This window comes from Mandrillus leucophaeus, unplaced genomic scaffold (genome assembly GCF_000951045.1).
Source record: "Mandrillus leucophaeus isolate KB7577 unplaced genomic scaffold, Mleu.le_1.0 Scaffold43, whole genome shotgun sequence".
In the NCBI taxonomy this organism is placed as follows: Eukaryota; Metazoa; Chordata; class Mammalia; order Primates; family Cercopithecidae; genus Mandrillus; species Mandrillus leucophaeus.
In genome coordinates, this window is record NW_012104587.1 from 1,113,418 (window position 1) to 1,130,658 (window position 17,241).

General features: G+C 45.4%; 2 protein-coding genes across 2 annotated transcripts in view; one reads left to right on the plus strand and one right to left on the minus strand.

The window, feature by feature from the left end:
- SCGB1D1 (secretoglobin, family 1D, member 1) overlaps positions 1-2,245 on the plus strand; it is a 40,255-nt gene extending 38,010 nt beyond the window's left edge. Inside the window, exon 3 of the mRNA XM_011993359.1 lies at positions 2,107-2,245. Coding sequence (XP_011848749.1) covers positions 2,107-2,136 — 30 coding nt within the window. The 3' untranslated portion in view covers positions 2,137-2,245. The remainder of the gene's footprint in view (positions 1-2,106) is intronic.
- An 8,180-nt stretch (positions 2,246-10,425) lies between these two features.
- On the minus strand, positions 10,426-14,554 carry LOC105549150 (mammaglobin-B-like). The gene is made up of 3 exons (XM_011993572.1): positions 14,500-14,554; positions 13,041-13,228; positions 10,426-10,494 (listed from the first exon to the last, which is right to left on the minus strand). Exons 1-3 carry the CDS (start codon positions 14,552-14,554, stop codon positions 10,426-10,428), a joined length of 312 nt encoding a protein of 103 aa, XP_011848962.1.
- Positions 14,555-17,241: the final 2,687 nt, after the last annotated feature.

A 17,241-nucleotide genomic window follows, 5' to 3' on the forward strand; every position in this document is an offset into this window, starting at 1 on the left:
AAAAAAAGGCTGAGTGCGGTGGCTCACACCTGTAATCCCAGCGCTTTGGGAGGCCGAGGCAGGTGGATCACCTGAGGTCAGGAGTTCGAGACCAGCCTGAAAAACATGGAGGAACCCCATCTTTACTAAAAATACAAAATTAGCCAGGCGTGGTGGCGCATGCCTGTAATCCCAGCTACTCAGGAGGCTGAGGCAAGGGAATCGCTTGAACCTGGGAGGTGGAGGTTGCGGTGAGCCAAGATCATGCCATTGCACTCTGGCCTGGGCAACAAGACCAAAACTCTATCTCAAAAAAAAGAAAAATATATAAATAAAAGAGAGTCTAGCTGTAGGTATGAACCTCTTCCCTTTGTTTGTGTGACCTTGAGGAAATCACACCGAGAAGGTCTGGCAGTGTCATCGCACAATAACGGTGTGGAAACACGGATCCCAGGGGGTGATGTCTGGTAGCCATTAGGCAGCCATGAAAAAAAATCGACTTTTTCTAACATAAAGAGTATTTTTATTCTTGTGTTTCAGCCAATGCTGTGGTCTGCCCAGCTCTTTTTTCTGAGATCTCAGGCTTCTCATTCATTAATGAACCCGTGTTCAAGTTAAAACTTGCCAAATATGATGCACCTCCAGAAGCTGTAGCAGCCGTTTTGGAAGTGAAGAAATGCACAGATCAGATATCGCTTGAGAAACATCTTTTAATTGAAAAAGTCCAGGTAATTTCTTTCTTTTCTTTTTTTTGACTCACTGCAAACTCCGCCTCCCAGGTGCAAGTGATTCTTGTGCCTCAGCCTCCCAAGTAGCTGGGATTACAGGCACCTGCCACCATGCCTGGCTAATTTTTGTATTTTTAGTAGAGATGGGGTTTCACCATGTTGGCCAGGCTGGTTTCAAACTCCTGACCTCAGGCGATCCACCCACCGCGGTCAATTTATTTCTTTTTTCATGTCGAGGCTTCTGGTCAGCAGCACAGTGTGAAGTGAGGTCAGCTTGCTGCTCTGCGGGGGACACAGGTGGTGGGGCACCTGCCTTGCTGTTCACTGCTTGAGAGAGTCACTCAGGGCCACAGGGTGGGTGCTTCCATTTCGCCTGCAGAACTCAGCTCAGCTGTGCACAGCCTCCTGCATGTTCCCCCTCCTCAGGTCACCTTCCTGGATGCCGTGTCCCCAGAGTGTGCTGAGGACATGGGGAGTGAGCCTGGGCCCAAGCAGGGATGGTGAAGGGCTAAACATGACTACCTCTCAACCTGGGGACTTTCCTGAGGCCGAGCTGCCCTCACACAGTCACTGGGGAATGTACTCGGGGGTGTGGGAGCCTTGAACAGGGAGAGGAAGGCAGGGAGGGACCCAAAGCCAGGCCTCCTACAGAGCCAGCGCTGGAGGGCTGGGCTTCTCTGCAGCTTCTGCAGAGCCAGGAAGGAGCTCCTCCCAGCTCCTCAGACTCCACGCTCCCCTCCTCACTCAGGATGCTCTCCTGACCACGGCCAGTGGGCCAAGACCCTCGCTACTCCACCTCCTGCAGTGCCATGGAAGCGGGATGCTCTCATTCTGTCTTTCTCAAGAAATCAGAGGTTTTCCAGGGGCCTCTCAGCCTGGCTGCCTCTGGGCTGCTGTCCTGAGGTTTAGCTGCAAATGCTCGTGGAAGGTGCAGGCTCAGGACTGAGAGGTGCTTGGGCCCTGAGGCAGAATTCCCACATGGGGAGGCTGGAGTCTCCTGGAAGCCAAGCTTCCCAGAAGCCCTCTCAGCCCTGACCAGCCTCTCAGTCCTGGGTCCCTCATTGTAGGAAACAGGAGACTCCAAGTCCTGGGATAGCCCAGACAATAACCTCTGGCTGCTCTGTCCACCCCTTCTTTCCCCCTCCATGAGGACCCGGGGCCTCACACTTAGGTCCCCCCAGGGCTATTGGCCTGGCAAGGAAAGGCTGCTCCCTCACCAGCAAGGGTGCTGTGAAGCCCCCAGGCCTAGGCCCTGGTTTCCCCCACACACTGGGTTCCTGCCTCTGCCCTTCCAATTGTCTTTGGGAGCAGAATTCCATCGGCCACTTGGATGTTAAGATGTTGTCTCCAGGAGCCGCATGACCAACCTCACCTTCCTTTCTTTCCTTTTCTATTTCAGGGAAAAATAGCAGAGAAATGTGATCGCTGAGATGTAAAAACTTTTTAATGCTAGTTTCCACCATCTTTCAATGATACTCTGATCGTCACTGCAGAATGTAAAGGTTTCAACGTCTTTCTCTAATAAATCACTTGCCCTGCACGTCTCCACTGGTCTTGTTATGATCCTGCAGTCTTAGGCCTTGAGTCAAGGGTGGCTTTTATAGGGGAACGGCCTTTTGCTGTGGGTGATAATCAGCTCCAGAGAACTAGGTCCTGTTACCAATGGGGCCGGAGTCCAGGCATCCCAGAGGGAAATATTTGGTAGGAATCGTCCTGCATTCCTTAGACATTCCCTATCCTGTGGCCCTAAATGAAAACCATGTTAACGAGGACACAGGAATTACAGTGTTTCTGATGGCCTTGTACTGAGGGAACCCCCAGCCTGCCTGGGTGTCCAGGCCTGGAGTTCCCACCCAGCAGTGGCCCTAGTGTGATGTCCTTTAGGACCGAAGGTCAGCCTGCTTGGTGCCACCTCTGCACTATGGTTTCTCTGCCCCGTCATGTTTATTTCCTAATTTATCACAATTTGAGGGCATCTCCAGGTTTCAACATGGAGTTCACATTTTTTCACTCCCCACACTCAGAGCACTCCTCAGTGTCTGCACCCTTACCAGCACCTGAGGCAAATTCTCTCTCCAGCTCTCCCAAGAGCTCCAGAGACCAGCACCCCCTGCCAACTGGACAGCTCCAAGCGTGCACTCTACAGTCCTTCCAGGAGCAGGATGTGAAACTGAGCACAGCGTCCTCCCACAGCCTGCTCTCCCTTCCATGAGCCCATCCAGGGTAATGCACCCACCCAGCAAGTCTCCTAACCAGGACACAGGGAGACCCAACAGGTTCTTGTCTTGGTGTCCTGTGGCTGCTGGAACAAACCTCTGCAAGCTTGGTGGCTTAAAACAACTGATTTTCTGACACCTCTGGGGATCAGAAGCCCAACATTAGTATCATTGCTGGGAGGCTAGGGGGCAGCAGGACTCGGCTCCCTCTGGGGGCTCTCAGGGAGAGATCACTAAGGGCTGCTAATGGCTTCTGGGCTGCTGACTGTCCTGGTCCTGTGGCCACATCACTGCAACCTCTTTCTCCATGATAATTTTTTTTCTATTGTTATTTCCATGTCAAATCCTTCTCTGCCTTTTAATTACAAAGTACAGAGGTTGGGTTTAGGGACCACGAGATTATTTAGAATAATGTCCCTATCTCATCATCTTTAACTTAATCACATATGCAAAGTGCTTTTTTGTCATGTAATGGAACAGTCACAGATTTCAGGGATTAGGATGTAGATGTTTTTTGGGGGGAACATGAATCAGCCAGAAACGTCTCCCCTTCCTACTGCCTTCTAGCCGTGCACTACATTTTATTCCCTCCATGGCTACAGCATTACCTCTGCAAATCTCTTTTTTCCTATCATGTAGTGACCATCACAGTCTGGTCTGTGTCCTTCACAACTTAGATTGAAATCTCCTAAATTGTCTCCTAGCCTCTGAAGCCCTCCTGCAATATGTTCTCCTTATCCACGCCAAAGTGAACCTCCTAAAATTAAAATGTGATTCTGTCTTCTTTTCCACAAGTGTACATGACCAAAGGGCTCTTTGTTCTCAAGGATTTTAAGTAAGGGAACTTATTTTTACCCCAAACCTACCTTCATATGATAATGTTTATACACTTGGAACAATAGTAGATAAGTTATTATTAATTGAACATTTCTTGTAAAATAAATATATATTTTAAAAATCACACCAGAAAATAGGTGCACTTAAAAACAGAACCTAAGTTTGTGAAACCCATTACCAGTTCAGTCTACACACTGTGCATGGCAAACTAGGACTCACGGAGCTCTTGCAACACTGGGAGAAAACCACAGAGGAACACTTACTGGAGGAGCAAGTCCACACCCTTGCATTGCACACAAGGGCTTCCAACACCTGTTTTTGCCAGCCCCTGCCCTCTCATCTCCCTTTTCTCCCCAGGTACTCTGTAATCAGTCACAGTTGTTTATATTTCATTTCTTACTTATCACATAACTCATATCCTTCCACCAGGGCTAATGTATTTTCCTTTGCCTCTGTAGCCTTCCCTGCCTGAGACATCTGGCAACCCCATCTATAGAATTCACTTCGCTTACCTCTTCCTCTGCAAAGCCCTCTCAAATACCCATGCCTTACATTAAATCCTCATACACACATGCACCCACATGCATAGACATCCCTTTTATCATTAGTGTGCCTTTCTGTGTTATAGGATGCATATCACAGTATTGTTGTAAGAACACACTAAGTTAATTAATACTCAGGAAAATCTTAGCACTCTGCAAACTGGAACAACCATTACTATAATGCTTACAATGAATAAAAATTTCTATGTATTGAGCATCTTGATATGCATTTTGCTGGAAGGCTTCCAAGTTCTGTCTGACTTAGACCTCACTAGTGCCCAGGAAGATCTGAGGTTATTCCCACTAAAGAATACAAGAATGACAAATGTTCTGCCTTGGGGTCCTCAAATGTGTCTCTGTTTTAGAATCCACTGGGAAGCTGTCAAAAGCAAGTGATGCCCTGGCCCCATGCGGATCTATCCCTGTGCAGGTAGAGTCCTTGCAGTCCCCATCCTCACACCTCACACCTCCTGCTCCTATACTCATGGGCATCCAGTGACCTGGGGAGGCAGTGGCTGAGACAGGAGTCCCCCATGATACTCACAGGACTCCCAGTATCACCAGGAAACATGGACACAAGGAGGGGAATGTCACACACCGGGGTCTGTTGGGGATGGGAGTCTAGGGGAGGGATAGCTTTAGGAGAAATACCTAATGTAGATGACAGTTTGATGGGTGTAGCAAACCACCATGGCATGTGTATACCTATGTAACAAACCTGCACATACTGCACGTGTATCCCAGAACTTAAAGTGTAATAAAAATAAAAATAAAATAAACAAAATGAAACCTAGATAATAGGTTGATAGGTGCAGCAAACCACCATGGCACATGTATACCTAAGTAACAAACCTGCAGGTTCTGCACATGTATCCCAGAACTTAAAGTGTAATAAAAATAAAAATAAAATAAACAAAATGAAACCTAGATAATAGGTTGATAGGTGCAGCAAACCACCATGGCACATGTATACCTAAGTAACAAACCTGCAGGTTCTGCACATGTATCCCAGAACTTAAAGTAAAATAAAATAAAATAAATTTTATAAAAAGAAAATATTCAGAAAAAAATGAAAAAAAAAATTAGGTAGGAATGCAGTAGGCTTCCTATCTATTTCATTTCTGGGACCACCATGATTAATTAGTCAATGCCAGTGCTCTACACAAGTCACACTATTCTGATTGCTGCTTTGCCTCTGTTGTCAAATATGGTAGCTATGCCCACCTTGCCTTTGATGGTTGAGTGCCACCACTTGGCTGCTGCCACCTCGGATCCAATTGCTCCCATAGTATTTAAATTTTGTAGTAGAGTGACTGGAGTTCCCACTGTTAGATCTGACATACAGAGAAGAACTATTACAGGGCTCTTCAAAAATGCAGGTGCTGCCCTCACAAATCTATTTCTCAAGGCATTGGTCAGGGGGATTTCTTCTGGACCCTTCCAGCTGGGATGAGTAGGTCTAAAGTGACTAATCCACTCCACCATGCCAATCTCCCTAAGCCTTTGGATCCCCTCCACTACATTAAACCAAGGGAGATCAGGCATTTCCAGCTTGCTCACAGTGGCCCATCTTTTAATCCATATTTCAGCTAACCAAGCATGTAAACTATTAGAACCCTTTTTAATTCCCCAGGCTGCAACATTAAATGCAGAATCCCTACTTAGTGGGCCCAAATCAATAAATTCAGCCTGATCCAACTCTATGTTCCTTCCACCATTATCCCATACCCTTAATATCCATTCCCATGCCTGTTCTCAAGATTTCTATTTACATAAATTAGAGAACCCAAACAGTTCTTTTTGTGTGTAGTGCACCTCCCTGTAGGTCACACTCTCAACCTCAACTCCAGGGGCCCTCCAGGACTTTAGTCTAGTTATAGGTCCAGAAGTAAACAGGGGTGTTGGGTGTGATTCCTGAGAAGAATATTATTTTGCCTGGCAACTGCCTCAGGGGAGGCCATCACTGCTGCCTCAGGCAGCACAGGGTTTATCTCCTCAGACAAATGTGGAAAGGCTGATGGCAGTATGGGTCCGGGAGGGAAGGTTGTCGTTACTGGGGATGGGGAAGCTGTTCGTTCTGGCAAAAAAAAGCTTCCTCAGAGTTTACAAACTCAATGTCCTTAGCTTCATCAGGGTCCTCCTCCACACATTTTTATTCCAAGTTACAGGGTCTCATCCTGTTCCAATCAATGCCCTCATATTAACAGTAGACATCTGGCGAAACTGTGCGTGCACCTTTCATTGCAGGTCAGCCACTTGCGTGATAAGAGCTTGTGTCTGTTCTTCCACAATTTCAACTCTTTCTCTACAGGAGATAAGACTCTCACTCAGGGCAATCTTAGCAGATTTGAGGCTCAGTATCTGCTTCTGAAGCCAGGAGACAGAATCCCTGAGTTCATCATTTTCTTTCATCTCTTTGTCCACTGAATTTAGGAGTAACCAACCAGCTTTATGTTCCTTGTTCTCCACATATGGTCAAAGGTATTATGTATAGAGTCACTAAACTCCTTGCCTCTTACGAGCAGTGAATCAGGAGCGTCAAATGCATTTATTTTGTATAACTCTCTAAACAGTTTACACCAAAGACTATCAGTGTTCTCCATACTATTAGAAGTACAGTCCTTAGTATTTTGGGGTCAAATCATATTAAGCAGCTAACTCCAGAAACCCCTAAAACAACGAAAGAACTTCATCCTTAATATTCTGTTCCTCTAGAAACACTCCTGGTACCAAAATCTGTATTAGGGTTCTCTAGAGAGTAAAACCTAATAGGATATATATATGAGTTTGTTATTACATATTATATACAATACAATTATAATATATTTATATGAGTTTATTAAGTATTAACTTATTGCAGGGTCCTGCAGTAGGCTGTCTGCTGTCTGCAAGCTTGAGGAGCAAGGAGAGCCAGTCCGAGTCTCAAAACTGAAGACTCTGCAGTCTGGTGTTTGAGAGCAGGAAGCGTCCAGCATGAGAGAAAGATGTAGGCTGGGAGGCTAGGCCAGTCTCTTCAAGTTTTTCTGCCTGCTTTATATTCGCTGGCAGCTGATTCGACGGTGTCCCAATTAAGAGTGGGTCTGCCCTTCCCAGTTCACTGACTCAAACGTCAATCTCTTTTGGCAACACCCTCACAGACACGCCCATGACCAATACTTTGTATCCTTCAATCCAATCAAGTTGACAGTATTAACCATCACACTCTCGTTCTCAATTTTTACCTCATTGCTTCCACATAAGAAATCCCAGAGAGAGAATTGCCCTAGCAGTGACCCGGGCCAGGTCCTCACACCTCCTCCTGTCCATCCCCACAGTGTATAAAGTGTGCTCACCCTCCTATGAGGTACCTGTATGTCTTTGTAAGTTGGCCCCACATGTAAACTACACACATGAGAACAGCAAACCACAACCACATTGAAGGACCAAATGAAAAGGTGGGTATTTGAGTCCTTTGCCAAAACAGTTGCCATTTAGGAGATAAAATAAATAGATTTTCTCCGTCTTTTTCTGGAGAGGAAAGCAGTTACCCTGCGACATCCACAATAGGTTGAATGCAGTGTTGTATGAATTCTGGAAGAGCTTCGCGGAGAAGCAGAATGAATAATCTCAGGATACATGAGATAGAGCAGGAAACTGATGGGCTGATCCTCACTGTGGGCTTCTAGAGACAGTTTACTGAACTTGGTACTTTACTCAGTAGAAAGACCTTTCTTCCTATAAAGTGCACTGCAATGGCGTGGATAATGAAACCTTTTCTACTATTTGTCATTGCCCCCCATTAATCCCACTAGTTCTGATGCTTTATGCACACCTAGCCATACGCAGCATCTTCCCTGAACAGTCTCTGGCTGTAGGTCAGCTGCCCTTTGGTACTAAGGCATAAACTTGTAGAAATTTTTCCTATTCCAGGATGATTTAATACCTGGTTATTGCCTGTTAAGCCTCCTGTGGTTATTCTTAGAGGTATTTATTGAGCTAATTAAGCCTCATTTATTACATTGTAGGCAACAAATTTTCCAGCTATTAACTCTTCAATAGGTCAGATCAATGGCCTCCAACTGGCTGAAAAGACTAAGACTCTAGATTATCATCATGGGAAGCCAGATAAGGCTTATTTTTCCTTAGGTCCAGATTTACTTTTTCCTATGTATCCCCCTATTGCTAAAATGGAGGCCTCTGTATTTCCCATCCCACAACGTCATGGCAGCTGGCTCCTTGCGAACCTCCAGTGGAAGGTATTGCTGGGAGATTGGAAGCTGGGGCGAGGAAGGAGTCATGTTTCTCTCCTTCTGACATGGCCTCTTGCAGTAATTGTGGCAGCAGAGCCTGCAGAACCCAGCAGCCCAGCAAGGCTATGTGCAGTGTGAGGGCTTTTCTGCTTCGGTGGATCAGTTCCCGAAAGAGCAGTGGTTGTCAGTCACCCAGGATGGCTCCTCTAAGCAATCTGGAGTCTCATCTGGTTCCCAGTCTAGCCACTTGGAGTCCCTTGCCTATAGTAGACCAGGATTTTGGGGGCAACAGTGATGGGTTTCTCAGGGCTCTTCAAGAAGTTCTGGGTGTGGGTTACCTTATGCCTGAAAGATCTGAGGTATAGTTTGTCACCACCCGCAAGTTTGCTTAAGGCCCTTCTCTGGGAATGGCACACAGAGAAGCCAAGAAGAATCTGAACAGCAGGCCTTGCTGGATTTTCCCACTCCGTCTATTCACATGAGACTACTCCCTTTTTGTCCAATCACATTTCTACACGGCTGTTACTGTGCATTAAATCTAAGCTTTAAAATAAACAGTTTTCCCTTGGTTCTTTGCGACTTCATTTCTGAAGCTTTCTATGTCAGGTAAAACTGATTAAATGAACTCGTTATGCTTTAAAAACACAAAAACTAAAGGGGAAATAAAAACCTCTTGTCAAGAATGTTCATTTTGTCGGCAATTTCAGAAGCTCTTGTGTCTGTCACCTGCCATGCACAGGGTCCTCTTTCCGCTGCATGGGTCTGGCATGCTCGTACATAGGCTCATCCACCAGTGCAAACCTGGCTTTGGATGTAGGATGTTCCCCAAGTGGCATGAGTATCCTGGAGTGGCCCCTTCCCTTACAGCCTGTTGCCTCTCAAGAATGTATATGGCCCCCTCACCAAACGGGCCAGGCCCTTCTCTATACAGATTTATATTTTCTGCTACCATGTGCCCATCTTCTAGTTCTTAGCTCTGAATCTCTTTTCCCTTCTCCTCTCTTTCAGGACCTTAAACCAAAGAGGGTGGCCTGTGGTTTTTGGAAGTTATTGGGCGTAAGGCTTCATTGTGACTTTTGCAGGTCACTGGTATTTTATTGCCTTCATAGGCCATTTATCCACACACACAAAAAAATTAAACTTTGTATTTTACAACTGCATTGGTAAAGTAGAGTCTATATTCCTGGCTAGATTCATTGATATATATTCATCGCAGTTATATTCAATTTAGGAAATGATTCTTTAAAATTATTTCATTTTTATGGCCCCTTACAGATATTGTGAGCCTGGATCCCTGCACCTGCCTTGCCTGAGAAAAGAGTCAGTCCTAGTGGAGCTGAGTTGTCCTGAGAAATAGACAGGGTCTTCTTGGGTGAGTGGACGGCCCCAGAAAGAAGAGGGACAGGCTGAAGCAAGAGCAGAAGAGGTGGCAATAGCCTACCCCTGGTGACAGGAATGCTGGGGACAGGACATGAAGGGGGCCCCAGGTTCCATTTAAACATCCCCTGCTGTGCTGGGTCCCTGCAGGCACACTCACTCCCCTCAACCCTCAAGGCCTTTGCAGCTCACTGTGGGACAGGGGAGGATGGACCCCATTCCTGCTGCAGAGACAGGACTCAGGGAAACTCAATAATTTAAGGAGGGTGCTATGAAACTCGGTAATTATATTTTTATATGTCTAAAATAACATAATATTATAAATGATATTTTAATGCAACATTTAAAGAAATTGAATCCTCAGATCCAACATCCATAATGAACAAAAATCAAAATTGAGAAGCCAGACACCATCCACCCTGCTTTGTAGGTCTCCCTCCCTGGCTCTTGTCTGGACCCTGCACACCTTAGGGAGGCCCAGAGACAGTGCAGAGGAGCCTGGCATGGCCAGCAGGGCTCAGTACACGGAAGAGGACTGGAATGAAAGCAGGGCCTCTGAGCAGGACCCCACCTCGGAACCTAGAGCCTGAGGACCCCAGAGAGAGTCACGTGGGGAGGTGGTGGGATGGAGGTAGGAAACAGTCTTCAGAGAGAGGCCCAATGCTTGGGCAAGAGGCTTTGAGAAAGCAAGTGCTTCACAGAAGCCTCAGTCCCTCGCCCGACACTTGCAAGGTCTGTCTATGGCCTGTCTGTGTTTGCCTCCCTCAGGTGGCCTGATTATGAGACCTGGAAAGCCTCCCTTTCCTGACACAATAAAAGGAACTTTATGATTTGCAGTTAGTTTTACTGAAATGAGAATGAATTTGAGGTTTCAACAGTTTCCTTGCAGTTTCCACAAAAAAAGGTCCAAAGGAGAAAGAAAATAAGAAAAATTGCAGTTTCCAGCGATAGGCAGTAGTTTTCCGACCATCATCTGTCTTGTCGTTTCTGAGCCAAAGGTCTTGTATAAAGTTAGAAGGGCTCACACCAATAGCTGTTGTATACCGTCTCCTGGGAAACAAAAGAAAACAGACAACTTAGATTTGTAAATCACTGTTAGAAAGTGAAATATTAAAATACAGAAACTTTTCTTCATGTCATTTTCCTGCATTTGTCCACAAACATCTAACACTCAGGAAAATTTGCACTGGAAGCAAAACAAGAATTCTCTTTTCATTTACTCTGTCATCCAGGAGACACCTTTATATTTTGTTTGTTTGTTTTTTGTTGTTGGTTTTTTGTTTGTTTGTTTGTTTAAGACAAAGTTTTCCTCTGCTTCCAAGGCTGGAGTGCAGTGGCACGAGATCAGCTCACTGCAACCTCTGCCTCCAGGTTCAAGCCATTTTCCTGCCTCAGCCTCCCAAGTAGCTGAGATTACAGGTGCCTGCCACCATGCCCAGATAATTTTTGTATTTTTAGTAGAGATGAGTTTTCACCATATTGGCCAGGCTGGTCTTCAACTCCTGACCTCAGGTGATCCACCCACCTCAGCCTCCCAGAGTGCTGGGATTACAGGCGTCAGCCCAGAGTGCTGGGATTACAGGCGTCAGCCTCCCAGAGTGCTGGGATTACAGGCATGAGGCACTGCACAAAGCCCAGGAGACACTTACTCCTACAGGGTCAGGGTTTTAGGATCTTTTACTTGCCAGGATCCCCTTAATATTCTTCTCCAAAAATCCTATTCCTTGAAATAGTTTATCCAATAAATATGTGACGTGCACTATTTGATGAAGACCTGCCAGTTTAAACTGATTCTGAGACCGCTCTTTCGACACAGAATTATTAAAACCTCAGCTCAAATATAGGAATGTGATAGTTTGGAGTTGCTGTGTGGCCTTACAAGTGAGAAATATTGTAACAGTCTGAGGCTCTCCACCACTACCTTGATACAGATTTAAAAATATTGGAGCTAGGTAATGATTAATCTACTCCAGATTTTTAAAGAAGAAATGATTCTACAAAAGTTTGGTAGATCTTTAAATTCTCTACCATAAAATGTTTCAAATGGAATTTTGAACTATTACATAAAAGTTAAAAATAGAATCTGAGGGTAGCATGTTTTTTTTAAATAGGCAGACATCCTTGTTGTTATAACCACTGAGTTTTATTTTAAAGAATTCTGGCACTCATGCTGTTTCGCATCCATGACCTGCACTTCCCGTTTCCTGAGGCGCTTAATTAAATGGTGCGTGATTCCCAGTCATGTATGCTAGCAAATCTGGGCATGAGTTTTAAATTCTTTATATTAGAATCTGTAGGATTTGCACAAAAGGTATTTTCTGGACTGTGTAAAATAATTTTGAGAACATTTTTATTATTTATTATTGTGAAAGGGAAAAATTGCATTGTTGGTTGCTCCTAGTAATGAGTGGTTCTTTGAGAATCAGATCCTTCCTCTTCATAGAAAATGTCCAGCCTCGCCAACATGGAGAAACTCCATCTCTACCAAAAAATACAAAACTTGCCCGGTGTGGTGGCGGGCACCTGTAATTCCATCCACTCAGGAGACTGAGGTGGGAAAATCCCTTGAAGTTGGGAGGCAGAGGTTGCAGTGAGCCGAGATGGAACCACTGTACTCCAGCCTAGGTGACCCAGAGTGAGACCCTGTCTCACAAAGATTAAAGAAAGAAGGAAAATGTGTGTGTGTGTGTGTGTGCGTGTGTGTGTATGTCCCTGTTAGTCTGTCTATGTTTCTTTTTGTGTGTCTATGTGCATGCGTCTGTGTGATTCCATGTACGTGTGCATCTGTGTCTCTGATTCTATATGTGTGTGTGTCTGTGTGTTTCTATGTGTGTGTGTCTGTGTGTGTGTGTGTTTCTATGTGTGTGAGAGAGAGAGAGAATGGACTGGGGAGCTGATGATTTGTTCTGCCTTTTCCGGAGCTTGCTTTTTTTTTTTTTTTCCTTTCCCATTTATCACTCCCTGAAGACTCTCAAAGTGAAGTGTCAAAGCACCCTAAGGAAAAAATTAAATTAAATGATGTATAAACAAAGCTTGTTCACCAGGTGCTTAACACTCCTCATGGCACATTTAGAGCCTGTTTCTGGACAGTGATTTTAAAGGGCACATGAGAAAAAAAATGAAATTAATTACCATCATTAAATCAAAATTCTGCAGAGTTTCGTTTGACTGGTTGAGGAAACACTGTTTGAGTTCGCCTACAGCATTTTCAGCAGCTTCACTGTCTGTGAACTTTTGCACATATTGCTGGAATTCTGGTACAGACACTTCGGGATCCAGGGTCTTTGCAACCACATCCTCCAGCAGTTGGCAGCCAGAACCTGAGAAAAAGGCACCAGAACATGGGCCATCCCCAGAGGGATGAACTCATTTTGGGGATGAGCTGTGAGGCTGGTCATCTTCTTACCCCCCAGGAGAGCCCAAGTTTCAGAAAGATTATGGTGCAGGGTGCCAAGTTCTCAATTCTAGGAGCATAAACTCGGTCTGTGCAAATTCTCCCAACCTCTGTAGCTCAGGTCAGCCCAACCCTGTGCATCTTTGGTGAAGACGGCCTTTGGGAAATGAGGTGCTCTGACTGGGGACACACACCAAACACTGCTTGAGCTTCTTTGGTTCAGAATCACACAATGCCTCCCTTTTATCATTCCCAGGATCAAGTAGGGGTTCAATGATTTCAGATGAATGGGTCTAGGCTATTGCCCATTAGTTCCGTTAACTCTACTGCAATAAAAAGGAGCCTGAAACAGAACTTCTTGCTCATGATAGAATCTGAGGTGGCCACCACTTTGGGTGAGTGGAAAGTGCTCAGGACGCAGATTCTTGTGAGCTTCTTGCTGTTTTCTATTTAGTTGACTGTGTGCTTGTCAGCTATTAACCCATTTGCACCTACTTTGGCAACAAATGAGGCACAGTGTGCAGGGTAAGCTTTGGGAATTGCACAAGGCAAGCCACTGGGGGGACCTATCAGTACTGATTCCAGCCGTCTGGGCTTTTTTCTCCCACTGGACCTTCAGTGCTGGAAGAAGACTTCAGGGGGTGTGAATTCTCCTCCCCAGTCTGCCTTGAGCCTGAAGGAACTGGGATGGAAAGGGCATCCCAGAAAGACTCGGATAAACTCTGAGAACACAGAGTGAGGCCCACAGAATGCAAGATGCTGGATTACACTCCGCAGCCTGTGACTTCTGTTTTAAGAGGTTTGCTGTTCCTTTCCACATTCAAGGACACCCATGATTGTTCCATTGATTGAGGGCGCATATGTCATGGGGCCTTCATTCATGTCTCTCTCTTGCAACACTGAAATAGCTAATTCCAATATTCAATCTTGAGACTCATCCTGGTTTCTATGGTCACTGTGGTCACGGTGGGACGCTGAGTGCCGTGACACACAGCGTGCGGCTCCAATGCAGGGGACAGCTCACGAAGGCACTGCCTGCCTGACTGTCAGGAACTAAAGGAATTCCTAAGGCGTGTCACACCCAGACCCTTTGTACTGAAGCTGACCTATGCTGGGAGCTGGGGTCTGGCAGTTCTTTCACAGGGGCCCAGGTGACAACCCCTAACTTTGAGGCAGCCCTCTCTGCCCGGAACTCACCTGCATAGCAGAGCAGTGGGAGGGCCGCCAGCATGAGGACCATCAACAGCTTCATGGCGAGGCAGCTGCTGTCGGTGTTCAGTCGTGCGTGGCAGGGATCAAGGAAGCTGCTGTGGAGGTTAGCACCCAGACCTGCTCTATTTATTCCCCAGGGAGACACCCTAGTCCCTTCCAGGAATGAAGCAATGTGTCAACCTAGCGTGGGACCAGGGCACAATAGTGTATACCAACCCAGCCAGCCTGTGCTCTGTTTGTAGAAACCAAGAAGGCAGTGATTTTTGGACCCCTGACAATTTGGAGACTGCAATAATGACATATGGCCCCAGGTAAATTGGACATGACAGTGTTTTCCAAAATAGAAAGCAAAGCCCAGCAGTGTGACCTTGTGCTCTCATCACTGTTGTAATTATAATTGTGTCTTCTCTATTCCTTCCTGCCTTGTGCTTCCTGCCACCTTAACTCTGTCTTCTTCTGCTTCTCTTCACCTCTTTTTCTTCTCCTCCTATTTTTCAAGGTGCAGACAGCTTTGTATCCTGTATGTCTGTCTGTCCTGGAACTATTATAGTTGGAGTAGGTGCAATACCTGTATCTGCCCCTGGGAAGTAGTCCTTCCTCACCCATAGTAATTCCTTTTTTGTTAAAGGTGTTTCAAGTTCAAAGGGAAATATATTAATATCTAATCTCTGGGTTTTTTATTGTTTTTTTTTTAAGTTCCAGAGCACATGTGCACTATGTGCCGGTTTGTTACATAGATAAACGTGTGTCATGGTCGTCTGCTGCACCTATCAACCCATCACCTAGGTATTAACCCAAGCATGCATCAGCTCTTTTCCTTAATACTCTCCCTTCCTGCCCTCCCACAGCAGGCCCCAGCAAGTGCTGTTTCCCTCCATGTGTATGGAGGGAAATGTATTCTCATTGTTAAGCTTCCACTTACAAGTGAGAACATGCGATACTTGCTTTTCTGTGTCTGTATTAGTTACTCAGGATAATGTCTTCCAGCTTCATCCATGTTCCTGCAAAAGACATAATCTCCTGCCATTTTATAACTGCATAGATTCCATGATGTATACATACCACATTTTCTTTATCCAGTCATAATTGCTGGGAATTTGAATTGGTTCCATGTCTTTGCTATTGTAAATAGTGTTGCAATGAACATACACATGCATGTATCTTTGTAACAGAATGATTTATATTCCTTTGGGTATATACCTAGTAATGAGTTTGCTGGGGCAAATGGTATCTCCAGTTCCATATCTCTGAGAACTCACCACACTGTCTTTCCCAATGGTTGAACTAATTTACATTCCTACCAACAGTGTAAAAGCGTTCCTACTTCTCTGCACCCTCGCCAGCATCTGTTGTTTCTTAACTTTTTAATAATCGCCATTCTTTCTGGTGTGAGATGATGTTTCATTGTGGTTTTTTTTTTTTTTTTTTTTTGAGACGGAGTCTTGCTCTGTCGCCCAGGCTGGAGTGCGGTGGCGTAATCTCGGCTCACTGCAAGCTCCGCCTCCCGGGTTCACGCCATTCTCCTGCCTCAGCCTCCCGAGTGGCTGGGACTACAGGCGCCCGCCACCTCGCCCGGCTAGTTTTTTTTGGATATTTTTTTTAGTAGAGACGGGGTTTCACCGGGTTAGCCAGGATGGTCTCGATCGCCTGACCTCGTGATCCGCCCGTCTCGGCCTCCCAAAGTGCTGGGATTACAGGCTTGAGCCACCGTGCCCGGCCTCATTGTGGTTTTTATTTGCATTTCTCTAATGATCGGTGATGTTGAGCTACCTTTCATGTATTTGTTGGCCACTGAAAGTTTCAATGTTTTAAAAATAAGAAATTAACCCAAGTTTACAAATTCACTGTAGTAGAAATCTGTGAATTAATGTTTGTTTATCTCTTTGGTAGCTATTTTTTTTTTTTTGAGATGTAGTCTTGCTCTGTCACCCAGGCTAGGGTGCAGTGGCGCAGTCTCGGCTCACTGCAACCTCCACCTCCCGGGTTCAAGAGATTCTCCTGCCTCAGTCTCCCAAGTAGCTGGGATTACAGGCACCCGCCACTGTGCCCGACTAGTTTTGTATTTTTAGTAGAGGCGGGGTTTCACCATCCTGGCCAGGCTGGTCTTGAACTCCTAATCTCGTGGTCCACCTACCTCAGCCTCCCAAAGTGCTGGGATTATGGGCATGAGCCACTGCGCCCAGCCTATTTGGTAGCTTTTTAAGGTTTCCCTCACACTGATTGAAAAGATGCTGTGAATTAATGGAGTAACTGACTTCCCAGGCAGGCAGTGCTGGGCAGTGGCCAGTGATGGGATTTAGGCTCATGCAGATGTGGGCTTAGATCCTGGAGGCCATATGTAGTCATGCCATGTCTTTGGGCAAGTTACAATGCTGGTTTCTCTAGGATTTTTTTCTCTCTTTTGTGAAATGGGTATAAGTGATACCATGCTACAATTTGGAGTGATGATGGATACTCTATGCCAAGTTTTTATAACATGGTGTAGTATAAGATAATTCTGAATAAATGGCAGTTTTCATCTATGTACACGTCTATTGTTGACCACATAACTCATGGGCTTCTCCGATGAGCTGAGCCAGACAAATTTCATTGTAGACAAAAATTCAATCAAGTCCTTACTTTCATGTACTTTTCTTTCCCAGAAGAAAGGCCAAAAATAACCCTAAAAATGAATCAGAGATATCAGGAAGCGAGAATTGCTGCAAAGAACAGCAGAATATCCTTAGT